The sequence below is a fragment of the Lissotriton helveticus genome, chromosome 2_1 (assembly GCF_964261635.1).
Source record: "Lissotriton helveticus chromosome 2_1, aLisHel1.1, whole genome shotgun sequence".
Taxonomy (NCBI): Eukaryota; Metazoa; Chordata; class Amphibia; order Caudata; family Salamandridae; genus Lissotriton; species Lissotriton helveticus.
In genome coordinates this window covers 1,556,331,355-1,556,359,243 of record NC_136059.1, presented here as the reverse complement: position 1 = coordinate 1,556,359,243, position 27,889 = coordinate 1,556,331,355, and the positions used below count along the sequence as shown (strand labels likewise).

At 47.9% G+C, this 27,889-nt stretch overlaps 1 protein-coding gene across 1 annotated transcript in view; it reads left to right on the top strand.

Moving 5' to 3' along the window:
- POLR1E (RNA polymerase I subunit E) overlaps window positions 1-25,666 on the top strand; it is a 241,850-nt gene extending 216,184 nt beyond the window's left edge. Inside the window, exons 11-12 of the mRNA XM_078676521.1 lie at window positions 23,026-23,157; window positions 24,624-25,666. Coding sequence (XP_078532647.1) covers window positions 23,026-23,157; window positions 24,624-24,783 — 292 coding nt within the window. The 3' untranslated portion in view covers window positions 24,784-25,666. The remainder of the gene's footprint in view (window positions 1-23,025; window positions 23,158-24,623) is intronic.
- Window positions 25,667-27,889: the final 2,223 nt, after the last annotated feature.

Genomic DNA, 27,889 nt, shown 5'->3' with positions numbered 1-27,889 from the left:
AGGAGGCCCTCTCCCAGTGTGAGGAAGTAGTCAATTCTTGAGAGGCTATCATGAACTGCCGAATAGTATGTGTAGTGTCGGTCCTCTGGGTGAAATTGCCTCCATATATCTACTAAGCCCTGTGCTTCTATAAAGTCATGCAATTTGGAAGGCCCTGGCGTTTGTGTGCGCGCGGGGTAGCGGTCTAGGGAGTTGTGTGCCACCGCATTAAAGTCGCCCCCTACGATGAGATCCCCCTCTGGAAGGTCCAACAAGAATTTTCCCAGCTCTGGGAGGGCTATGGCGTGTAGTGCCGGCGGGATATACACCGAGACCACGTTGAGCGGCTTTCCCTCCCACTGTCCATGTATAGCCGCGAAGCGCACCTGTGCGTCGACGCTAACGGATTGGGTTATGAACCTGGATGAGCGGTGCATTAATATCCCCGTACCCCGGGACCCCCTTGTAAACTCAGAGTGGACAACCATGCTGTACCCTTTCCTATCCAGGGCCCGTGTCGCTGTGCCAGTGAGATGTGTTTCCTGTAGTAGGACCAGGGCGGGATTCAATCTCTTTATGCTCTGCAGGACCAGCCCACGCTTTATTTTGTCTCCCAGACCCCTCACATTCCAGGAGATGAGGCTCAGTGGGGGTGCCTGTCCCATACTAGTGTCCCCCTTACCATGTTTGAATGAGCTGACAGTCAGTTCACGTTCGCAGAGACGCAAGCAGCTTTCACAGTGGGCACGAGCGCTGTGCCATGATACCTCTACTCTACGCGCGTGTGCCCTACGGTACCGCGTCTGACCCTGTGCATTAACTAAAAACCAGAAACATATCCTACCCCCAACTCCCCCCCTCCCTGCCCCCCTGCTCAACGGACTCAAAACTGCCCGCCCCCCCAACTCAGCAGAGTGCCTGACCCCAACCCATAACATAGTACTTGCTCGCTGGGGTGAAGGGCTCTCCGGCGTCAGCGGCCCCCCTTCTCGGCCGCGGAGGCCCTCAGCCCAGTGTCCAAAGCGGCACTGCCGGTCGTCGTTGCAGTCCGTTCAGTCAGACAATAGCGTTGCATCACTGTTCCTCCTCGTCGCCCTCCTCCTGAGTTTCTGCCAAGTGGGAGCTGGTCTCTGCTTCTGCGCCGGTGGATTGTGAGCCCGGACGGGACCCAGCATTACGGTGTTTGTTCTGGCTGTTGGAGCGACGAGGGGGGTCCACTGACCTCCACCCCTCCAGCCATTCCTGCGCCATCTCCGGGGAATCAAAAAACCACGTTTTGTTATCCGCCACAATTCGAAGCTTGGCCGGAAAAAGCATCGAATACGGGATCTCTCTGGCACGCAGTTCCTTTTTCACTTCGAAGAAAGTTCTCCTCCTTCGCGCGACCTCGGCTGTGTAGTCCGGAAAAAAGGCCAGCGTGGAGTTCTGAATTTTAATAGGGGGTGAGGTCCTTGCTGTCTGCAGGATGGCATCCCGATCTCTGAAATTAAAGAGTCTCGCAATGATCGGCCTGGGGTTAGCGCCCGTTTTCTGGCGTCCACCAGGGATCCTGTGTGCCCTTTCCACCGTGAAGAAAGCAGAGAGTCCTTTAGGCTGCAGGGTCTGCTTGATTAAGTTCTCTACATACAGGTCCATCGCCCTCGTGTCTTCCGATTCCGGCACACCAATGATACGGATGTTGTTTCGCCTGGAGCGCCCTTCCTGGTCATCGAGCTTGTCACGTAGTTCCTTATTTTCCTTCGAGACACGATCCATCCTAATCTGCAGCTCCGACACGTCTTCCACCAAGGACTTTGTCACTACTTCCATATTATTCACTTTCTCCGTCATCTTATGGAAGTCCGCCCTTATCAGAGTGATTTCGGTCGAGATCGACCCCACCGTGGCCTGGACTTGCGTGAGGGCCCGCATGACATCATCCAGGGTAGTCTTCTTGCTCCCCGCCGCCTCCGCAGTTTTGCCCGGCTGTGTTCTTGCGTCCGGGGGGGGGGGGGGTAGCGTGTTTCTCGTATGCAAACCGGTCAAGGCGTGACTGCGCCACTCCATTTTTCGGCCCCCTGCCAGCCATCTTGGCAGCGTGGCTCGCCAAAGGTAAAGGTAGTCTATAACCCAGTCCCCAGAGCCGGCGTACCTGCTCGTTTGCACTCACACCTGGCGCCGTCTGGGCAGACTCTTCTGTAGCTCCCCCTGATAATCACAGGGCACAATCCACTAGTGTTTCGGCGTGGCTTCTGAGGCTTGTCTCCGATCCACGCGATTAATGGTGACACCAGTCGTCACAAGGCTCTTCTACTTCGTCGCCGTTCATGCAGTGGCCTATGGGAGCAATGGGATGAATCCGCCAGCGGATGAGTAGACTCAGGCACGGGGCGGTCGACAGTCTTTCTCCTCTGGCGGTGTGATGTTTGCCCCTCGCTAACAGCTTACGTGCCGCTCTCACGGTGCGGCCGTGGAATCTCCCGTCTGACACCCCCGCGTCGCCTGTAGGGCCCGCGGCACTGGCAGGTCAGCCGGCCCGGGTCCGAAGAGAAAGTCCCGTGTGGATGATCCACAGCTCCCGGAGTCTGCCCAGGGGGGAGGGAGGCCCAATAATGTCTGGTGCCCGCTCGGGCTTCTAGTAGCGCAGCGCGCCCCTACACAGTGGGGGAGTCCAGGAGTTATTCTTCGCGCTATCCGGCGGCGGGGAACCGCTCTCAGCCTGTCTCAGCGCTCTGCTTGTGACGCCGGCTCAGCAGCGGCCGATGCCGGACTCCCTGCGTGAACCCAAGATGGCGGTCTCTCCTTCCGATGTCGCCACTCCGAGCGCTACCTCCCTTCCCCGTTGGGCGTCAGGGTTTTTGTCCTCCTCACCTCAGAGGGGTGCCTGGGCTCGCACTCCGGGCTCCCAAGTTCCGGTGGCGATATCAGGATGCCGAGGGGTTCCCCTCGTAGTCGTCGGCCGCGGGCGGGCACTTCCGGTGTTTCTCCGCCCGGATGAATTCACTTCCTGCCGGCTTTGCAGTGCAGTCCACTCCCCGGCCCCCAATCTCCTCTCAGGCCCACACGGGGTCCGTTCAAAACTGGACTTCTCGGCCACGGATGGAAGTCCCGCTAGTCTGCGTCCTTGCCGCCCGGTCCTGGGCTTCTGTGCCTTCCCGCCTGGGAAATTTTGAGAACGGATAAGTGTTCGGATTGCTTAGGAGGCCGCTTCAGTCACGGAGCTCTCCTCCTAAGCTGCCGCCATCGCCGGCTGCTGGCCACGCCCCCTTGAATGTCTTTTTTGACTGAGATATGATTGGGGTGTTTGGATGTATGTAGTGTTTATTGAATGTATTTTGATGTGTCTTGAATTGTCCCAATTTCTTGTTATGCTTTCCCTTTTTAAGAACAGATAAATGTTGTAATAATGGTTGAAATTTGAAAAAATAAAATTGCGACTAAGTAGCAATACCCGATCTTGAATTTCTTTTCTTGATGTGGATGATAATTTTCATTGAATAAACGTATCAGTATTGGCAATACCAATAAACAGTGACATCTTGTCACTGCCCCCGGACCATATAACACCGGTCGGGGGAAGACTTCAGCAGTTACTGCCAGTCTGGGAAGACATTACCACAGACAGGTAGGTGAGACAGCTTATACAATACGGATATTGTCTAGAACTAACATCCACTCCACCCAACATACCCCCAAGGCACCGTCCTATGTCCGCAGAGCACATGCACTTATTGCAGCAAGAAGTCATTTCCATGCTGCAAAAAGGGGCCATAGAACTCGTGCCTTTTGAACAACAGGGTACAGGGGTGTACTCTCTGTACTTCTTAATCCCAAAAAAAGACGGATCTCTCAGGCCCATTCTGGACCTCAGACCCTTGAATCAATACATCCTGTCAGAACATTTACACATGCTCACTTTGCAGCAAGTTCTACCATTGCTCAGTCAGGGGGATTTCCTGGCGACCCTAGACCTGAAGGATGCATATTTCCACATTCCCATTCACCCCAGTCACAGGAAATATCTCAGGTTCACCATCAACGACCAGCATTACCAGTTCAAGGTCCTGCCTTTCGGGGTCACCACAGCTCCCAGAGTGTTTACCAAGTGCTTAGCAACAGTAGCTGCGCACCGTCGGAGACAACACATACATGTCTATCCGTATCTGGACGACTGGCTTATCCAAGCAAAGTCGGCCCATCAATGTGCCAGCCACATGTCACGCACAATTCACCTCCTCCACAGTCTAGGATTTTCACTAAACTACCAGAAATCTCATCTTCAACCCGCAAATGTACAACAGTACTGAGGCGCTCAAATAAACACTCTGAAAGCAACAGCACAGCCAAACTCAGCGAGAGTCAACAGCATGCAGGTGCTGATTCAAAAATTCAAGCCACAACACACGTTCCCAGCGCAAGTGTTTATGCAGCTAATAGGCATGATGGCCTCCTTCATCTTTATAGTCCCACACGCGCGGCTGCACATGCGTCCGCTTCAGGAGTGCTTGGCGCAACAGTGGAACCAGGCTCAGGGACAACTGAAAGACCTAGTGTTGGTGACCGGTTGTGCATACAACTCTCTGCATTGGTGGAACACACAAAACCTTTGCAGGGGACGACCGTTCCAAGAGCCTGTGCCCCAAATAGTGCTGACAGCGGACGCATCTCTCCAGGGCTGGGGAGCGCATGTCCTCCATTACACAGTGCAGGGCCTATGGACGACGCAGCAGCAAAAGATGCACATCAACCTACTGGAACTAATGACAATCTTCATGGCAATGAAGGCGTTCAAATTGCATTTGTGCAACAAAGTCGTGCTGATCCGGACGGACAACATGACTGCAATGTATTACATCCAAAAGCAGGGAGGGACACACTCTCCACAATTATCACACCTAGCACAGAGCATGTGGAAGTGGGCCATTCAAAGGAACATGTTCCTCATGGTGGAACACCTCCCAGGCGAGGACAACCAGATGGCGGACCTACTCAGCAGGCACAGCCATCAAATGCACGAGTGGGAGATCCACCCCTCAGTGCTACAACCGTTTTTCCAGCAGTGGGGTCATCCAGAGATAGACCTGTTCACCACACAAGAAAATGCAAAATGCCAAACCTTCGCCACCAGGTTCCCACACCCGCAGTCTCAGGGCAATGCGATATGGATGAACTGGTCAAACAGATTTGCGTACGCTTTTCCTCCAGCCCCGCTCATACCGCTGGTAGCGCGCAAACTGCGGCAGCACTCCATGACACTCATCCTAGTTGCTCCAACGTGGGCGAGGCAAGCATGGTACACCACGTTCCTAGAACTTTCAGTGGTGCCCCAACAGCGACTGCGACTCACACCCAGGCTCCTCACTCAGAGCCATGGAGACATTCAGCACTCAAATCCGCAACAGTTGAGCCTTGCAATATGGCTCCTGAGGTCATAGAGTTTGGCTACCTGAACCGGCCCCCTGACTGTATGGACATCATCAAGGAGGCTAGGCGGCCTACAACCAGGGCGTGCTATGCGGCAAAATGGAAATGTGTTGTCATTTATTGTTCCAAAAATAACATAAATCCACTCGATGCCTCAACGCAAAACATCATATGTTATTTATTGCACCTATACAGATGCAATCTAGCCTATAGCTCCATCAGGATACATTTGGCTGCAATGGCAGCTTACCTTCAGAACAGGCAGCACCTTTCGCTTTTCAAAGTGCCTGCCATTAAAGCTTTTATGGAGGGACTCAAAAGGGTAATTCCTCCAAGGCACCCACCTTCGCCTGTCTGGAATCTAAACATAGTTCTCACCAGACTAATGGGTCCACCGTTTGAACCTCTTCACTCTTGCAAAATACAATTTCTGACATGGAAAGTGGCTTTTTTAGTAGCGATCACATCGCTGCGAAGGGTTAGTGAGCTGCAAGCTCTCACTATTCAGGAGCCTTTCATTCAGATTCATGCTAATAGGGTAGTGCTGCATACCAACCCTAAATTTATGCCTAAAGTGGTGTCACAATTCCACATTAACCAAACAATTGAACTGCCAGTATTCTTCCCAAATCCTGATTCGGTGGCAGACAGGGCGCTGCACACACTGGATGTTAAAAGAGCTCTCCTGTATTACATAGACAGGACTAAAGATTTCAGGAAAACTAAGCAACTGTTTGTTGCCTTCTCTCCACAGCACAAAGGCAACCCAATTTCAAAATCAGGTATAGCCAGATGGATTGTTAAGTGCATACAAATCTGTTATCAAAAGGCTAAACGCACATTAACAGTTCCCCCAGGAGCGCATTCCACACGCAAGTTAGGGGCATCCATGGCTTTCCTAGGTAACATTCCTCTGCGTGGATGTACACTCCAAACAGCAAGCTGCTGTAGGTCAGGCTGTTCTCAGAACTCTTTTTCAGACTGCTGGAGCTGGCACGGGCAACCGCCGCTAAGGAGGATACTGCCATTTATTCTATGCACAGATATAAATTCAGCAGCCCACATGCCTCGAACGGAATATGCTACTTACCAGTATGCATCTGTTCTTGGCATGTAGGGCTGCTGACATGTATATCGCCCGCCCTCCTCCCCGGTGCCTGTCGCAGCTGTAGCACTCAGAATTATTCTCCTGCATGGTCATCACTTACTGTATCATACTCCATCTCTGCCACAATGGCAAAAAACAATCTGAGGATGGAGTGGATGCCCATGCGCACTGTAGTCCAGGAGCCACCTATCTCGTGATACTTCGAAGACTCTTCCAGGACAACAATGTGCAATCATCCGAACCCAACACTAGGCGGCGATCTATGCACAGATATAAATGTCAGCAGCCCTACATGCCAAGAACAGATGCATACTGGTAAGTAGCATATTCCTTTCTTTGTTAGGTGTTTATGCTACACTAGTCCCACTGCATCAGGGTAAGACCAGTTCTTTCCTGATTTGAAGAAGCACCCCTAAACTGGTCCGAGGTGTTCATTGGCCTATTGTGAGGCTCTGGTTCTATTCCTTGTCAAACATTGTCTCCACCATGTCTTGCAAAGCTGATTGCCTCATTACACTACTCTTGATTCAGGAGAGTCACATTTGAAGAGGTGCTTTGATGCCACATGCAGGCGAAATATTTCACCCTTTTGAGAATCAGTGGATCGAGACGGGTTTTAGTAACCAGGAAGTAATGGCGCCCAGCAGTATTGACGTTCTATCTGTATTAATTATCAAAAGTAGGAATGGTGCTGACAGGGAGGGGAGACGATCAAAACCCCTCAATCTGTGTAGAAAACCACACAACAACACAATAGCAAAAGTCCTGCGCACACATATACAATAATGGATCCAATAGATGAGTTTGTTATGCAAAATAGGACAATCCAACGCTGGAGTCTTTGTTCTTTATCTTGTCTTTTTAATCCTACATCTGGTACAATTTTACAAACAGCCATCCTCTGGCTGTTTGTAAAATTGTACCAGATAAAGGACAGAGACTCCAGCGTTGGATTGTCCTATTTTGCATAACAAACTCATCTATTGGATCCATTATTGTATATGTGTGCGCAGGACTTTTGCCTTTTGAAAATCAGTTTGTCGTCTGAGAAATCTGCAAGCAGATCCAGGCATCCACCAGAAATATTGTTACTGAAAATTAGTCACATTCTTTGGGTCCACCCTCTTGCTCCACTGGACTAATCCTCCATGATTTACTTTTTGCTTCTGCCCAGAATAGCGTATGTATGTATGTAGGGAAATGGGTCAGCCCAATTTAGCCACTGGCTCCTTTGCCCTGTGTTTGATGGCATTTTGCCGTATCACATGTTCAAAAAACACATGGACTTAAGTGTCCGGTCTAGTCGGCCAATACTTTGCTATTGTCAATACTTTTTAAGTTCCATCCTTTATAAAGGTTTCAGTCATTCATGTGTGTTTTCAGGTAACAGTACCTTAAAACCAACGTTTCCTTTTATTTTCACTAATTGAATTCATATTTTCCTGTGATGTGCATTAAAATTAAAAGGGGGTTCCACCAGGCAAAAGCCCTTAAAAACAAAGCTACCAAAACATCGTTTGCCCTAACCAAACTTCACAAGCAACAGAGCCCAACAGCTGCGGCGATCCGAATAGTAACATTTGCCAAACTGCTAACTACCATAAACTACAGGCACCATGCACACCCTGGAATGCTCACACATACATTAGAGCACTGTCATGTAGCTGCACATAGGAAAACATTCAGTCTCCCTCAAACAATAAGATGCACACTGATCCGACTGGAACTTGGGCTGGTGAACATGGACATTGAATGTAAAAAGGAGTTATTCAAATGCTATCACCAAGTAGTCAAAGCAGATGTAGAGTCCTTTAAAAGGAGCTCTGTGGGGGGAGGAGCCGCGTCAGCGACCAAGATGGCCGCTTGAGGACCGGCTCCGCCGACCTTTCTCGCCGACTCCCCATCCTGAGGGATATCCTGATCCCTGGCCCCACTCCTGGGTGGGGGAACCATTCCGGTGCCGGTGGGTGAAAATCCGGCCCTCCGCCAAGGTCCGGTGCCCTTCCAGAGCTGCCCGGAGGATTGTGGCCTGCTGCTGGTGAGACCGGGACCTCTAGTGACGGCCTGCCCGCCCCGAGTGTCACAACATCGGGCACCGGGGTCGGGAGAGGCCAGTCTGGTCGGAGGTTGGCCCAGAATTCGGCCGCGAGTCCAAGGGGGGCTCGGCGGCTGCAGCGTGACGCCGCGGCTTGGGGGCACCGGTGGAGTGAAGGCCTGCGACGAGAGGTGCCCCGCTGGCCTCCGGGGCCGGACTGAACACGAGAGGTTGACCTGCGGGGGCAGCGGCCTGCGGGCCCGATGCGGCATTGGGACTAAGCCCCACGGTGGTCCTGCTTCGACCGGCAGCAGACGGGGGTCTGGAGGATTGCGCCCTAGTGGTTTGAGGTGCGGCGGGGGCCCCGTTTTGTGCGCAGGCTCCTGGACACTCTTGGGCTGGAACCGGAGGTACTGCGGCCCATGATGACGGTCTACATTGAGTGAGACGGCCTGGTGGAAATGAATCAGTGCCACTGTTGCCTGGGGATCAAGCGGGCCCTGCGGTGTGTTTGGTGGCTGATCCGCTGAGACATAGAACGTGTGGCCCCCTGTTTGCCGAGTCTGCCTGGGGGTCCCTAGCTGCGACACCCTGCGCACCTGGGGGTCCGTGGCGCCCCCACATGAGTGCCTGAATGCAGAGAGAGGCGGAGCGCGGCCGTCCCTGTGGATCGGAGGGTGCCAATGGTTGGGTTCCTGCGCTCCACACTTTAATAGACAGCCGGGAGAGTACTGGCGAGGGTGTCTGGCCCTGGGCGTGGATGGAACATCTCCTGTCCGGTCGAAGCCCGAGCAGTGGTCTGGAGTGATTTCAAGGTGCGGATCGACCAGGGGCGAGAGTGGTGACTCGAGAGATGTTGCCAGCTACTGGGTTGACAGTGACACCGGAACCTCAACGAAGGAAGTGGGGCGACGTGCGGGTCCTCAGGAGGTGAGATGGCGGCGAGAGCAGAAGCAGACAAGACTCTCCCTAAATCCACGAGGGGGGCCAGGCATGTTCAATCCAATAAATTGGACCGCTATACCCTGCCTAACGGGTCTCCGGTTGAGGGGAAGAGGGGACCTGCGGGGGGCTCCGAAGACTATCCTACGAGAGATGAACCTACCTTGACGGATCTCATGGCCGCAATAACAGGTGTTCAGACATCCCTGGGTCAGAAAATGGAGGCTATGGACAATAAGCTTGACTCCGTCACCATAGAAATGGGTCTGATAAGGGGAGATCTCACAAAGACAGGCGAGAAAGTCAAATCCTTGGAGGTTAAGACGACCAGCCTCATTTATGACGTTAATCTGCTGCAGCAGGAGGTGCGAGATCTTAAGGCGTCCAGGGAACTTACAGGTCGGAAGATTGACGATTATGAAGGGCGCGCTAGACGCAATAACATACGCATCTTGGGAGTGCCGGAAAAATCGGAGGGTCCAGCGCCAGATCTGTTTGTGGAAAATCTTATCCTCAATTATCCTAAGCCTAAGGGCCTGAGCACCCTCTTTACGGTTGAGCGTGCCCATAGAGTCCCGGGCGGCAGACCTAACCCGGGGGCAAATCCCCGCCCTATGATAGCCAGAGTCCTTATTTTCCGGGACAGAGACGTGGGGATTGACGGAAGGACATGGTTCTTCGATAATCCTGCAGTGGCTGCGGACTGGCTGGACCATGTTCAGGAGCCGGGCTCCGAGGCCCGTGACCAGGCGGAGGCAGATGAACAATGACACTGTAACTATGAGGCCGTAGGGGGCGACGAGTTGTATCAAGTAATTGTAGGTTTGAAGGGGTCAAATATTTTCACCCCCTGCGTAATAGAGTTTGACTAGTTCTGTTTCGGTTTGAATATGCAGGGGGGGCTGTGGCGAGTTGGGAGAGGGGAGGGGGTGGCGGACCTGTTAGTTGACCCTCCTCTGTTTTCTACTTTTAGTTAATTGTAGATTAGATTTGGGGTGACAGGCACACTGCGAGTTGGGGATGAGCGTAAGCTACATGCAGGGGTGCAGGGCGGGGCGTTGGGGGACACACGTAATGAAGAGTTGTTGGGAATGTTTTGTTGTTGTTTGTTTTTTTCTTTTGCATCGGGTGTCACGGTTAGCTTCAGTGTTGATGTATTACCATGATGTCTTCAGATAGACGGGGATCGGGGATTTCCACACTAAGTTGGAACGTGAAAGGGCTTGGAGATAAGATAAAGAGAGGAATTGTTGGTCAGTTGATCAGAAGGCACTCGCCAGATGTGGTATTGTTGCAGGAGACGCATCTCATGGGTAGGCGCTGTACAGAGGAGGTTACAAGTTAGTTGCACACGCGGGGTTCACCACTGGCTCGAGGGGGGTGGGGATATTGGTGAAGAACTCCTTTCCCCTAACTATCCAGGCCACATGGGTTGACAATAGAGGCAGATACATTGGGATCTCGGGGTTGTGGGAGGGGAGAACTGTTACGTTTATGTCTGTATATGTCCCGCCAGCCCTGCAGTCCAACACCTTTCGAAATCTGTGTAAAAATGTTTTGTCATTGCCTGTTGGGATATTGATTGTGGGAGGAGATTTTAATGTCGTGATGGATGGTGAAGTAGATAGGCACCCTGCCCGGACTTTGTTGCCGTCCCGTAGATTGTTGTCAGATTTTACAGAAACTATCGGACTGGTGGATGGGTGGAGAATGAAAAGCCCTAGCGAAATTCAATATACACATGCCTCGGCGCCGCATCTATTCTCTCTCGAGGATAGATAACGTATTGTTGTCAGCAGCGCAGGCAGGGTGGATCCATGAGGTGCGAGATTGTCTAGAGGAGTATCTGATCATCCTCTGGTCTGACTGGGAGTAGAGCTAGAGCAGTGGGATGTCGCTAGAGTCGCCCCAATCAGCGCTTGGCGCTTAAGGGACCCCGACACTAAGAAGGAGATTGTACGAATTACGGATGGATATTTCCAGGATAATGTCGGCACAGTAGACTCTAACTGTTCTCTATGTGAAGCATATAAGACTGTAATTAGAGGGGAAGTACTGTCGATTATCTTGGGGAAAAAGAGAAAGAGCCGGGCCGAGGTTGATCAGGTGGAAGAAGAGTTGCTCACCTTGGAGAGGGAGGTGTTGGTTGACGCCACCTCGGGGGGATTACACCGCCTCCGATTCCTCAGAGACGAGTACATGAGTCTAGCTAGAGACAGGGCTAAGATTCAACATGCAAATACTCAGAGTAGGCTATATGAGCACAGTGACAAGGCCGGGAAAATTATTGGGTGGTTGGAAAAGGGAGTGTGGGCGTCACGCCTTGTGCCGGAAAGTTCGGGCAGAATAACAGATCCGCAGCAAATAGTGGATGAATTCGCCAGCTATTATAAGGCAGTGTACAAAGATTGAAAATGAGGACATGATCCGCGATATACCGATCCCGACTCTATCGGATGACGATGGGATCTACCTGGACTCCCCTTTCACGAACGATGATTTCACGAACGATGAGGTGGCGCAGGCTATCAGAGGGGTTCATTCTGGGAAGGCCTCGGGTCCGAATGGGCTCCCCATTGAGCTATATAAAATACACGCTAACAAATTGGCTCCATTTCTCTGGGAAATGTTTATTGAGAGTAGGGAGGAGGGCCAGCTTCCATATGATCAGAGAGAAGCTAACATAATTGTACTTCATAAGGACGGCAAGCCAAGGGTAGAGTGTTCCTCATACTGGCTGATCTCACTCCTGAATGCTGAACCAAAGGTGTTAGCCAAGTTACTGGCGACCCGCCTGGTGAAAGTCATCACAACACTGATACACCCGGATCAGTCCGGCTTCATGCCGCACCATAATACCGCTCTTAATATTCGTCGACTGCATGGGATCCTGGGTGGAGTGTCAAAAATACATGAACCAGCGGTTCTGTTGTCATTGGATGCCACCATGGCTTTCGATAGAGTTGAGTGGCCCTTTCTCTTCGCGGTCCTGGGCAAGATGGGTATTGGACCGGACTTTATTAATTGGGTCCGCCTCCTGTATTCCGGTCCCCTGGCCAGAGTGGTGGTGAATAATCACAGATCTGCAGACTTTCCTTTGGGAAGGGGCCCCAGGCAGGGATGTCCTCTTTCCCCACTGTTGTTTGCACTGGCGCTGGAGCCACTCGCTGCGTGGGCCCATTGGGATAGGTCGATTAAGGGGTTGAGGTGGACGCCAGAGTGGGAAGATAACATTTCGTTGTATGCGGGTGACATCCTTTTGTACTTGACCTCCCCCGAAACTCTTTGATCGCGTTTCTGGATGTCCTGGCCATATTTGGGAGATATTCTGGCTTTGCCATTAACTGGGCAAAGTCCGTCCTTTTTGTCTTGAGTGGTGCTCCCCCAGATATCCCCGCAGACTGCCCGGTGAGGTTGGAGTCGGTGGGGTTCCGGTACCTGGGCATATTTGTTTCACTGGATCCCAAGGCACGATATGACATTAACCTGGTGCCCCCGCTGGCTAGGTTATCCAGTATTACGGGTGTCTTTCATAGATTCACATGCCTGAATCATTCCCCGTCGTCGAGATGGGAGCCCCGGTAATATAAAAGTAATGTCCTATAGACATACATAGAGAAAAGTAGGCCTAAAGGCCTTGCCTTAGTAGCCTATCTATGTCCTTTTGTAAAAAGGACCAAATTCCTGAAGGTAGCCAATCAGCTACCACCTCCCTCTAGAACCTTCCTGCCAGGAGCCTCAGTCTCTCAGATTTTCTACCGCATGTTGTGCTAGGGAGTCCCCACCTGAGCTCTCCTCAGGTTTCTTGAATTTCTCATTTTTTCCACTAAAACCTTGGATTATTCACCTCAACTATGGCTGAACAACAGAAGAAAGGACTATTTAGAGCCTGTTTCTCTTGTGGCAAGAAGAGACTGCACATTGATGATAAACATGAGACTTGTCTCTACTGTCTTTATCCAGATCATTCTGTCAAGGAATGTAGGATTTGTAGAACTTTCTCTACCAAAACTCTCAAGGATAGAGAAGGAAGACTGCTCCTCTGGTTAAACAGACTTAAAACCAGAGATGATGATGTGCTGTCCTCGGAGGGCAGTGAAATGGCTTCAGTTTCTTCAAAACTGTCTTTGAAAAGGCCAAGGGAGGCCTCCCCTAGCCATTCAGACGTCCCTCACAAAAAGACTACTTCTAAGTCTTCGGAGGTAAGATCAGACACGTCTGGGAAGGAACCAGCAACTTTCAAAAAGCCATCGCAGTCTTCGTCGACAACCGCGTCGACGTTTTCTTCAAGAAAAACAACATATGTCTCCACGTCGACGACGACAGTTTCGACGACGATGGCGTCATCCGCCTTTGCTTCCACGACGACGACCACCCAATCGTCGACGATGGGTAAGCCACTGTCGTCAATTGTATTGATAAAAAAGCAGCAGTCATTTGTTAAAGCTTCGTCGACATCACCGTCGACGACGTCAACGATAAAACAAAAGTCGACGACGCCTTCACCGTCGACGAAGATTCCGTCGACATCCGGTGTGTCGTCGACGAGAGTACCGTCGACGCAGAAGTCACCACCGACGACGAAGGCACCGTCGACGACTAAAAGTACATCGTCGACGAGAACATCTTCGACGGCGAGGTTACCGTCGACGACGACGACGACCACACCATCGACGATCACATCGCCGACGACAGCGACGACGACGAAAGTCTCGTCGACGCCAGACAAACCATCTTCATTACCGTCGACGACACCGTCGACGACCTCATCGTCGACGACGACATCATCGACACCATGGAAAAAAAGCGGAGTTGATACCATCTAAAATGATTACCAAACTGCCCATTACACCAGCATTGACATCACCCAGTAGGGTTCAAAAACTACCTCCAGCCTGCTTATTTCAAACTGATGAATCTGATGATGACCACTTCGAACAAGCTACAAGTCCATCAGATCTCAATGTCAAATGCCAGAGTACTGACGATGACGGAGATGATGTCATCTTTACGGAAGAAACTACGCAGATACAGGAACATACTCGAGTCACTCCGATGATATGCCTGCCGGCTGAAATAGTCTCTGACTTGCAATTCTTGATCACAGACTACAAGAAACGATTCCCAGAATCACCAGCAGCCTCGTCCAAAGAGAAGCCTCACGAGTCATCCAGACCGCACCACTCCCCTAGATCGCGACCACCACCTTTGGTTATGACGCAGGACAGTGAAGCGGTGCATAACGTTCAATCTTCTGACGAAGAAGAAGATGTTCCTGAAGAAGGAGAGGTTAGAGACGACCTCTCACAAAACAGAGACGGAGAGGATTACGTTGCTCATTCACCAGCCACGCCGGAACCAAACACTTCAGACTCTCCACCAGTGGATATCGGCGGATTCCACAATTTAATTGAGAGAGCGGCCATTAGATTCCACATGACCATGGAATCAAAGGAAACCGATTGTTTTCTTTATGACTTTAAAGATCCTATAAAGAAATCGGCGAGGTCAATTCCCATAATAGATTACATCTGGGAACAGGGTTAGCAACTCATGCAAACGCCTGCTTCTGTATCTATAGTGGTGCCGAGACTTGATAAAAAGTATAAGGCACCAACATCTGCACCTACTTGCCTTAATACGCATCCCAAGCCTGACTCAGTAGTCACCCAAGCCGCTCAAAAGAATTCCAGAAATCCATCCTCGCCACTCTCAGCACCACCAGACAAAGAAGGCAGAAAATTAGATGGCATCGGCAAACGATTCTCCACAACGTCTGCCATGACTGTAAAGGTGGCCAACGCCATTGCTCTGCTAGGCAGATACAATAGACAATTATGGGAAGATATAGTTCCGTATCTAACAGATATACCGGAAGATTTAAAAGATGAAGTCCAGTCCCTCCTTAAAGAAGGACAGATGTCCGCATCGGAGATCATTGATTCAGCTGTGGATGTCGCCATGACAGGCTTTAGACAGCTAGCAGGCGCAGCTGTCTTGCGCAGACAAGGATGGCTCAAAGCAACGTCCTTCCGTCAAGAGGTCCAAACCAAAGTTTTGGACATTCCCTATGACGGACAACATCTATTCGGTGCAAAGATAGATGAAGCCTTGCAGACGATCAAGAAAGACACGGACACTGCAAGAGCTCTCGGGACTTTACAATTTAAAACTCAGTCCTTTCGTGGGAACAGAGGACGAGGTCAACCAACATACAGAGGATCCTATCAAGGAAGATCCTCTTACTCCTACAACCAAAATCGCTCACAATATCAGCAGCGACAGCAACAACAAGGTTGTCAGACCTCCTACGGGAGGTGCGAACTTCAGGGGTAAATCCCAGAAGAGAACGACCGGCGGACGACAATGAACTATTTCAGCAGACACTCCCCACACCGTCGTGTCCTCTCAAGATTGGAGGAAAATTGACACATTTCCTCCACAACTGGAGATCGATAACGACGGATCGGTGGGTTCTCCAATTAATCCAGCATGGTCACACATTGGAATTTAACTCAATCCCACCGTTAACTCCTCCTCGCAAACTTCCACACAAGCGCCTTCGCTTGCTCCTACAAGAAATCTCTTCCATGCTGAAGAAGGGAGCAATAGAACGAGTTCCATCCGCCCAGAAAGGGAAGGGATTTTATTCCTGCTTCTTCTTAATTCAGCAGAAAAAGAAGAAATGGAGGCCCATTCTCGATCTCAGGGCACTCAATGTCTTCCTAAAGAGCCAATCGTTTCGAATGGTGACAATCCAGGAAATCTTAGGATCCTTAGAGGAGGGAGACTATATGACGTCTTTGGACCTGCAAGACGCATATTACCATATCTCAATACACCATCGCCACAAAAAATTTCTTCGCTTCGAGGTGGCAGGTCAACACTACCAATTCTGTGTCCTACCATTTGGCCTCAAATCAGCACCACGCATTTTTACGAAATGCCTGGCTCCAGTGGCAGCTTTTCTAAGACAGCAGAATCACCAGGTCTTCCCCTACCTAGACGACTGGCTGGTGAAAGCACCATCTCTCACAGACGCACAGCTGTCTTCAACCGCCTGTCTCGATATTTTCCAGCTCCTAGGTTTAACTCTCAACTACGAGAAATCAACCTTGCAACCCACCAGAATTATAACATTCCTGGGGGCAACTCTAAACACCATTTCATCCAAAGCCTTCCCATCTCAAGAAAGAAAACACAAACTGATGGCTCTGGCTACCGCAGTGTCTTCCAAAAAGTCCATCAAAGTCCGAACTTTCAAATCCCTTCTAGGGATGATGTCTTCTTGCATTCTGCTAATCCCTCACTGTCGACTCAGAATGCGCCCCCTTCAGGAGGCTCTGAACAAACAGTGGATCCAATGTACAGGCTCTTTCGAGGATCACATAGTCATCACTCGACAAATAACCAAGGCTTTGCTGTGGTGGACGATGAACAAGAACTTATCCAAAGGTCTAACGTTCTTGATACCAGCAACTCCACACGTCATAACAACAGACGCTTCTCTGGAGGGATGGGGTGCAGTTCTTCAGGATCTGCAAATCAGTGGCAAATGGACGGACAGGGAAAAAAACCCTACATATCAACCTCCTAGAACTGAGAGCAGTTCTTCACTCTCTCCAAGCATTCCTCCCTCGCATCAAAAACTCAGCAGTGCTTGTGCGCACGGACAACACAACCACAATGCACTACTTGAACAAGCAGGGAGGGACGCATTCTCTGACACTGTCTCGAGAATCGCAAAAAATCTGGAACTGGCTACTGCTCAACAACATTACATTGACAGCGGAATATGTCCCAGGAAAAGACAACGTAATAGCAGACGCTCTCAGCAGACAGCGGTCACTGTCACACGAATGGGAACTGGACCAACAAGTTCTCAACGACATCTTCTCGGCATGGGGAACACCACACATAGACCTCTTTGCCACCAGGGAGAACGCCAAATGCCACAGCTTCGCAAGCTGGCATCCCCAACCGAGGTCACTAGGAAATGCATTTTCCATCGCATGGCGCAACGTGTTTGCGTACGCATTTCCGCCATTTCCCCGAATAACCAGAGTCATTCGGAAAATGAAAATGGAACACTGCACCTTGATTCTCATTGCCCCATACTGGCCGAGACAACATTGGTTCACGGACCTACGTCGCCTGTCTGTTCGACCATCGATCCAACTACGTCAACACCAAACTCTTCTCTCAATGTCCAGAGGCCAAGTACTCCACCTGAATCTGAAATCTCTCAGATTATCAGCATGGCTCCTGAGTACAGAGAATTCTGTCACCTAAACATCCCGCAGGAGTGCAAGGAGGTCCTAGCCAAAGCAAGGGCTATCAGTACAAACAAAACTTATTCCTTGAAATGGAAACGCTTTTGTATTTGGTGTTCAGACAACAATATCCATCCTTTCAGAATCACGCCGGAGCAAATACTTCTGTATTTACTACATCTGGCGCAAACAGGGCTTGCACATGCCTCCATTAGAGTTCATCTAGCGGCAATCTCACGCTTTACAAGAACTTCGAGAGGTCCCTCACTATGGTCCAACAGGCTGATCAAGCAATTTCTTAAAGGACTCTATAGATCTTTTCCAAGGCCAAGACGTGTACCACCAACATGGCACCTTAATATAGTACTCAACCAATTGATGAAACATCCATTTGAGCCCATACATAGGGCTGATCTCAAATACATATCTTGGAAAACTGCTCTTCTTTTGGCCTTAACATCAGCAAGAAGGGTCAGTGAACTACAAGCGCTTTCTATACAAGATCCTTTCATGCAATTCAGAGAGGACAGAGTCATTTTAAGAACTAATCCTCGCTTCATTCCGAAAGTCCCCTCGGACTTCCATCTCAATGAACCACTTGTACTTCGCTCATTCTTCCCAAACCCCAGTACTGTGGCTGAAAAATCCCTCCATTCTTTAGACCTCAAGAGATGTCTAAAATTTTATCTGGACAAAACGAAACATTTCAGAAAAACAAATCAACTTTTCATTGCCTTCAGCAGACCTAGAACAGGCATGCCACTCTCTAAGCAAAGCATTTCCCGATGGATATCAGCGGCAATTACCTTTTGCCATGACAAAGCCGGACGTCCATTACATTCCACAGTCCGAGCGCATTCCACAAGAGCTGTGTCCACATCGGCAGCACTATTCGCTGGAGTACCGATTCTGGACATTTGCAGAGCAGCGACCTGGAAATCGCCGCATACATTTACCAGGCACTACTGCCTGGATACAGAACTGTTGCAGGATGCAGCCGTGGGCCAGGCTGTGCTTCGCCATCTATTCCACTGAGATGAGCCTTCCTTCTTCCCACCGTCCTGCAATGGTATGCACATTTATTACTTATTACTTGTGTTACTGATGGTATATAGTCGTATGATATGTTTTATCTCAGACTAATTCTTATGTTCCATCGCAAATGTGCATAATGTATTGCTTGCTATTCTGATTCAGGCATGTGAATCTATGAAAGACACCCATAATACTGGATAAGGAATGCGTTACTTACCTGTAACAGCAGTTATCCAGTATTGGTGTCTTTCATAGATTCACATGCAACCCTCCCACCTCCCCAGGAAGTACTCATCTCTCACTCCAGAACATTCACTACGTCTACCTAGCTTGGTGCGTACGAAAATCTGAGAGACTGAGGCTCCTGGCAGGAAGGTTCTAGAGGGAGGTGGTAGCTGATTGGCTACCTTCAGGAATTTGGTCCTTTTTACAAAAGGACATAGATAGGCTACTAAGGCAAGGCCTTTAGGCCTCCTTTTCTCTATGTATGTCTATAGGACATTACTTTTATATTACCGGGGCTCCCATCTCGACGACGGGGAATGATTCAGGCATGTGAATCTATGAAAGACACCAATACTGGATAACTGCTGTTACAGGTAAGTAACGCATTCCTTCCGGAGGGACGTGGCGAGATGGAGGTCGCTGCCGCTCTCCCTGCTGGGACGTGCGGTCCTGTTTAAAATGATGGCCCTTCCCCGCTTCCTATATGCACTCCAAAACACCTTGGACCCGGTACCCCCCTCATATTTCAAGGAAATTGAATCCCTTCAGAGACAGCTACTCTGGGATGGCAGACCACGGATTGCGTTCGCTAAACTCACGTTGCCATGGTATGGTGGGGGGATTGCCCTGCCCAATATCCAGAAGTATTATTGGGCTTCCCAACTGACGGCTATTAATCCGGCAATTTATGGATGGCCGCTTGACCCTGGCTACGCGATGGATCGTGGGCAGATTCCGGGCGGCGACTATACTAGGGCTCTTTACGCTAGAAAGGGGCGGTTTTCCCTGGTGGGGCCGGCGGCAGTCGCGGTACGGGTGTGGCATGAGGTTAACAGGTCTCTTAAATGGGACGGGAAAATAACTGGCTACGCGCTGTGGAGCTCGGACCGCTTGGGCGGCTTGTGGAAAACGAAAGGTTTTGACAAGTGGGATCTCACAGGTCAGAGACATGTGGGGGAAGGACGGGATTCTCACATTCGAGGCTCTGCAGGAGAGACATCAACTGCAGGAAAGCGAGAGGTATCGGTACCTGCAGATCGGACATGCGTTGCTAGCCAATATCCCCCATGGCGCTACACCCCCGGAGGCCTCTCCATTGGAGGACCGTTTGCTAGACGGTCATCTTCCGGTTAAAACAATTTCCCTGATTTATAAAAAACTTATCAACCACACCGTGGATCCGCACGTCGCTCTTAGGGAACAATGGGAGGCGGATGGACTAGTCTTGGATGATGAGGACTGGAGAGAGGCTGTGTCCTCCCCAAGAGTTGTTGCAGTACAAATGAGACTGAGGTTAGTGCAGTTGAAAATCCTACATCGCTCTTATGTGACTGGGCTGAGATTGGTGCGAAAGGGTTTGGTGGTGAATGGTGAGTGCCGACGGGGATGCGGGGAGGCCGCCACATTCCTACATATCTTATGGGATTGCTCAGATATAAGGAGTTATTGGGCTGAAGTCCACGACAAAATACGAGAAGTGTGGGGAGTGGCATTGGAGTTGGAGGCACGCCGATGTCTCCTGAATGTTTGGGAGCAGGCTCATTTAACTTCACACGGGAAGACGTGGGTTACATTGGCATGTGCAGTGGCCAAGCGCAATATCGCCCAGCTGTGGGGAGCCTGCCAGGCCCCCCGGATAGGAAAATGGATGGAGGATTTAGATTGGTGTATGTTCAGAGAAAGATCGGTATATGTTGCCAGGGGGAGACCTAGGAAATGGGGGGAAATTTGGGGTGCCTGGAATGGGTACAGAGGAGATATTTGTGCTCCCCCAGCTGCGCAGGAAGTCAATATGGTGTTGAAGTCGCAATGATCCCTATCAAATTCTCATGTCAAGTATTTTGTAAAAGGTGGATGTATCATCAGATGTTTTGTGCTTGAGTGTCACCCGATGTATTTCATTTTATTGTTCTATGTGTCAATAAAAAGAATATTAAAAAAAAGGAGCTCTGTGAATAATATTTCAAGATATTGAGAATGAGCGGGCAAGGTACCTTAACAGCGCTATATCTACATTAAATGTCTTATCACCCCAGCTGTTACGCTGCACCATTTGAAGAGTACGCTAGTACCTGTCAAAGGAACGAGATCTAAATGAAATCAAGTGCAGGCGTCATGGGTCTTGTGAATTCCCACAGAGACGTCTCCTTCCAACCATACTTGAGAGCGGCCATGGGAAGACAAGCCCTAAGAAATATATTGTTGACCAGACGCCTGAGTTTGTCTATATGGGCATACAGAGCCTACTGGAAATCAAAACCCCCAGACCAAAGGCTGTGTCCTCATATTCTGGAATCCATAGAACACCTAGTATGTTGCTACCCAACGTTGCTTGCCGAAAGGTGAATCCTCCTAAGGCCACTGTTCCTGCACCATGGCATAAGAATGTGCAAAGAAGCGGTGGCTTATGTTTTCTCGACTGATGTCCCCATTGAACTAGCACAAATTGGCAAGTTAGTTATAAAGGAAGGACACTAAGGGACCACAGCCCACACATGGCTGTATCAATTATGACCTGAAACGAGCGCAAACAATGCGTCTGCAATACTCGAAGCTTGCAGACTCTATTCGCCGGGGACCATGTGGCAACACTTATATTGGCCATTTTAACACTCCTTTATCCTAGCCGTATCTTAAACGTGGAACATATTTGCATGCACATGCAACGCATGCTGCATCCTGTGTTAGTAGATCCCTCCTTGTAAGGGCCCACTCTGCACTTTACCCAACTGTTTCTATTGCTTCTTTTATAGGCCGGCTTATTTTCAACTTGTTTGTTTGGGAACATATGTATTGGTTTGCTTTTACGGCACTTTGCACTTTGAAATATATTTGCACTTCCTGCTGCTTCCTGCGCTAGCAGACCACTCCCTGTCAGGGCCAGCATCGCAACGTTTAAAATAGTTTTTATCGCGTTTTATCATATAGGCCAGCTGCGTTTACATGGTTGTCAATGAGATATCTGCATTATTTCGATTTCATGGCACATTGCACTTTGAAACGCACATGCACCATCTTATTCTGCATGCTGTACTTTGTGCACTATGCACTATATGTCGCCCCAGCTGTGTGATAGGACTCTAACTCTAATGGCCCCAATATTAGCGGCTCTGGGGCTACCTGCATCGAACGCTGCACTCTCATTGATGATATAATGCGTCTGTCCCATGGCAGACTATACTCCAGCCCTATATTCTGACAAAGGCCCTGCCCTTATCACAGTGATTCCACAGTCTGGCTTCAATTTGTGGATTTTAAAGGACTTTAAAAGTCGTACTGCCTGCCACCTGCATTGTAAAGATCTCAGTATAATGTGATTTAACTTGTGGATTTTAGAATCAATCGTTTTTATTGTGTGGGATTCAGTAGGTATGAACACAGCTTGCTGCCTACATCTTGTCTCTTGATCAGTTCTATGTTATATGATTTCAGTATAACTCGATTTTAACTTGTGGATTTTAAAGGATTCATTGTTTGTCTTTATGTTATATGATGACATTAAGATTTTAATTAATCGGACAATAAATATCATTACGTACTTACCTTTTGAAGTGCATCTGCCTGCTAGGAATCACCCAAACTGTTTCATTACATTTTATACAATGTTTTTTTTTAATGTAAATCTTTTATTGCAAATATTTGGCCGCCATGTTTCAGCAGTGGCTTTTCTTTACTACAGTTTATTTTTGTGGCATATGTCTGCAAATAAAAAAAACATTAACCATCACGCTGGCTTGCCAAGGACTGGGGTATTGGCTTTACCATTTCTTGTAGATACAATAATAAATCCAGAATCGTGCAATTAGCTATGTGTTTTTGCTACCCTATGAACAATTAGTACATTTTAGACTGTGCGTTCCTATTGCAGCAGGAAAGTGACACATTGGTTTTAATTTCTGGCTATTTTTTGTATTTTCTATTACTAACAGTCACCAAAATGAAATGCCACCGCTCCTTACAAGCTGAAAAGAAAATATTTCATATACTCTAATATGATCATTGACCTTACCTCTGTTGTATTCCAGTTTGCAGAACGTCATTTCGGCATCCATGAAGGCGAAAATAACTGCATATGTGATAGCCTTGGCTATGCATATTAATAACTTCCAGACAAACCTGACTATACTGCAGAGAGACATGAGACTTACTGAAAACAGGTGAGCGAATTCTCCTCAGAGCTTTACCCTCTTCAGTGTTGTTTTACTTGGTGTTCTCAAAGAACGCTGACTTCAGAGGTGTATGATTTTGCAAGACCATAACTCACATTAGGAGCCCAAAGGATAGAGCTGTTGATAATATCAGCAGTATGTGCCTTAGTTTGTCGGTTCTGTACATTTTTGGTCCTTCAACATGAGTAGGGCCACTCAATCAAGATGAATGTAAACTGAGTGTTAGTGAAGACTGTGGAGTCCCAGAGCAAAATAATGTGTTTCATATATCTAGTTTTGGAGAAACTCTACTTGGATTATCTCATGGTTAGATGAAGCACTTTCCATAGAATTATTGAATGTAGGTTTAAAAATTGCAGTAGGCCTTACTTTAGTAGCAAAAGATGCCTCTCACCTTCATACGTACAGACAGTGTAGCACCTTTGTGCTCTGTGGCAGGACTGGGTAGAAAATGCAGAGGTTTGTGGAATAGTGCTACCCTTTGAGACTGTCTTCATTGATTTAACTTTGTTTGGCACCAGTGTCCAGCGCGGCAGTAGAAGTACTCTTCATAAACTGTTTGAAACTTGCAAGATCCTCCAAGGCTGGAGTTTATCGTTCTTACGTACACCGAAATGTGAGGCTGACATTAAGCAATATAGATCTCAATGCTGAAATGTAAAAGGTGGTATATGGGAACATGGTAAGGACTCGCATAGATAATATAGGGAGAGAGGTTTGTTGTCAAGGAAAAGCAAAGCTTACTGGTAAGTAGGATTAATGAAGATGCCGCCAATGCGTTCCATGATAGTACTGCGTAGATAACCATAGCACTTCAGGTAGCGTCTTCTGATGTGCACATGCAGATGGCGTCTGTGACAATAATGCCAAGCTTTACCAGTATGCACCTAAAGCTGGTGTCTGGTCTTCATACATGCACATTCTGCAATATGCACTATGGCAGAACACTGTTTTCGGCATGTAGAGAGTATTGATCACCATGCCCCTTGCTTTACAAACTGAAAACACCCAGCCTCTCCATAGTTTGCCCTACTATTTTTGTCCGTCCTCCACTGGCGGGTATCTGTGATTCTTTGCTTCTAGACTAACCTTCTGCTTACTGCCGAACAATTGCATTCTTTGCATTAAATGTTTCTTTGGAAAATTATGTTTTCCAATCCCAGAAATAACTCCACTTCTGTCACTCTGGGATCTCCCCATCAATGTTGCACAAGGCTCATAATGCTCCTGAGCCACTGGTTGAGCAACATTGATTATTCCCTTGGTGAGTGAGAAAGACAGAACTTTAGCTTTGCTATTTCATTATTGTTAAACTTACCTTCGATAAATGTAGGTAAGCATGTTGAAATGTGCTGAAATACGCTCTCTGGAAGCAATGCAACCATGTTTCTACACAGCATTATAGTTTTACAGGTTTTTTTTTAACCTTCTGATTGTATTTTCTTTGACTTTAGAATGCTGGAAGTGGCTAAAGCAATGGGGCTAAAGATCTCCAAAAAGAAGAGCCCTTTGGGAGCATTTGACGATGAAGACCACAAACTGGGAATACTAACTATTCCTCTTATTTCATACCAGCCATCTGGTGGCAGGCGTAAACGCAAGAAAATGGCATAGGCATGTAGTGCTGAGTTGATTGTAGATGTGAACCAGGAGCGACGCTGGAATAAAAGACACACACACCCACACAGATCAGACTTAAAGTACCAGCAAAGAACCATGCTAGTAATCACAACAGTTTTAAGATTTTTTTCACTCCACTGGTTGAGGACGTTGCTGTTGAAAAATATTAACCAGAGGGGCAGGGGGCAGCATTACAGCTTTATTTCCATTAAAGTTCTTACTCGATTGTATCCCTGCATTTTAATTTTGGCTCTGTGGTCTTTTGGAGCTGGTGTGTAATGAATGTCTATTGACACCTTGGAAGGCGTGATCAGAAGCAGCCATTTTGCAAAACTGAAATTTTCACACAATTCTGGGCAACAGAACCAGAAAATGCTTCCAAAAGAGAGGTGTACAGATGTAGTTTCCAAGGTCCACAGATCCTGTGGCCAAGGTATCACAAAGAAGAGGAGCCATAAAATATTCTGAATATTGAGTTCCATGACAGACCGTGATGCACCATATTCATAGTATGATGGATTAGTGAGAGGGCGCTCAAGGAAGGAAAGACTATGAAAACATATTTTACATTGAGGGATTTACTTGGTAGGATGACTGAATATTACCCTCTTGAACACTTAAATTCCCTATTCTCCATGTCCCCCATTTTTGTGTCCTTGTTCATAAATGTCCTTCAGCACTCCTCCTGGTGGAATTATCCTGCTCCAGTCATTCTATTGTGTACTTCTTTTTTAAATAAGTAAAATGGACATTAAGCTATCAGCTCAAGACTAAGAACAATAAAATACAGTGTTGTATTTACTGTCTGAAAGAATGCAACATGTACATTTGTTGAATAAAGGAATATTTTTGGTGCATGGTGCACCAACCAATCTGACTTGCTAGTGTTGATTGCTTTTCTCGTTTTTAATCTGGCTTAAACGTGTAGAATTGTACTTAACAGAAATGGAACAAGATGGCAAACTTCTAAGACTTCACAAAAAGGATCACCACATAACTACTGTTGTTCAAGCAGGGATATTTTAAGGATCTATGGGACCCCATGAAAAGCTATTCGGGGGGACCTCGTTCCCAACAACTTTGAATTTATTACATTTTTTGTCTAATGTATGCCCATTGAATTATACTTTAACATTTCAGAAACTGTAAAAGAAAGAAAACAAATGATGCTCAATCACTTATTTAAAATCTGCAAGGACTTACCCATGCTCTTTACCATCCCTCCTTTTCCCGGAGTGCCCTTCCATAGCTTAGATCTACCTTGACAATTTTTTATTGACTGTGTAATTAATTAAAATCATTACAGTAAAATCTACAATGAAACTTTAGCTTTTTAAGTATCTATTCTTTTTACATACAAGAAATTGTTTAATTGTTGATTTTACTGTAATGATTTTAATTAATTATTCAGTCAATAAAAAATTGTCAAATTGCTTAGATCTACCTGCAGCACATAGGTTTGGAAGTGGACCATGAGTCAACCCATTATGAGACTATAGTATACATGCTAATATTGTATTAGCCAACGCAGGAAGATTTATCAGATTTTTAACATGCTATTTTGCATAATAATGACGTCACAGAAAATAACATTACATCGCTTTTCACCTGACCAATAAATTAAAAGACCACATGACTTGGAATAGACCACAGAAAATGGCTATGTGACCTTGAATTCTGAGGACATTACTATGGGGTTGAATGCTTTGGCTAAACTCAGAGATTTTTATTGTGCACCAAAGAGACAAGGCGGAAAATGAATACTGCAAGACCCATCCAGTCTAGCCTTTTGCTACTCATTGTTGATTAACTATAAATGTCTATAACTTTACCCATGCCCTTTTTAGTACTAAATGTATTCTATGTCTTAGGGCATTTACTGTATCTTTCCATTACTCCCAGAAACTGAACCTCCAACTAAAGTCCTCTTCACTTAAAGATTGTAGCTGTGTTGTCTTTTGTCAGTGCTTTTAAGAGTAAAGACAAGGGAACGGTTGGTGTATACTTGCATTACTAAGGACTCCAGGGGTATTTGGAAGGTGGTCAATGAAAGGCAGCCTAATGTGGCTACTCCGGATGATATTGGTTGTTCCATATCTCAAGTACACTGGGTGGCTTACTTCATAGGGCCTATGCTCTTGATACAGATGTGCCCGTAGCTATGGATAAAGATTGTGGCTTGTACCCACTTAAGATTAGGTTTGATCTCAAGGAGGTTTATGCAGTAGCCCAGTAGCTCTTCCAGATGGGTCCAGATGGGATACCTATAGACTTGTATTAGGTAGAACCTCATCTCTGGGCCTCTGTTTTGGCTAATTTACTTAATGCCACTGTGTAGATTGGCTTACCCTGTCTTGGAAATCTGCTACCATAATCCCAGTCTTTAAAAAGGGCAATAGGCAGGATCCCACCTGTTATAGACCTATTGCCTTGTTAAAGTCAGTTGTGAAGGTGGTAAGACGCATTGTTTTACAGCGCGTGAAAGCCTGGACCCAAGCTAATGATATTGTTTGCCCTGTCCAGCATGGATTCAGGGAAGGGAAGGGCACGATGGAACAATGTTTGAACCTTAACCTTTTGATGGGTAAAAATGTAGTGGCAAAACATGGGTCTATTTTGCTTGCATTTATGGACCTCGGCAGTGCTTTTGACCGGGTAAATGGCCTGGGTCAAAGCTTTGGGGTACCCTGGGTGTATTAAGGCTACCTTCCCACTTGGTCATCTTTCTTAGAGCCTTACACACGGACGTTAATGCCTGTGTCGGATATGGTTTGGATGGGGAGTGCACTCAAACGTTTGGCCTTCCATGGGGGGTAAGGCAGGGTTGTGTGTTGGAACCAATTTTATTTTTGTTATATACACATAGCCTGCACACCTGTTTGATTGCCAACGGTAAAGACCTGCCTAAGGTAAAGTCAGTCAGTGTGCCCTCCCTGCTCTACGCTGATGATGCAGTGGTGATGGCCAGAATGGCAAATGGTCTAAAGCTATTGGTCGATCTTTTTGTCTACTTCATGGATGACATGGATCTGGATACAAACATCTCTAAGACTGACTATATGGTTTGTGGAAGGAAGTCTTCAAAAATAGACTTCTAGAC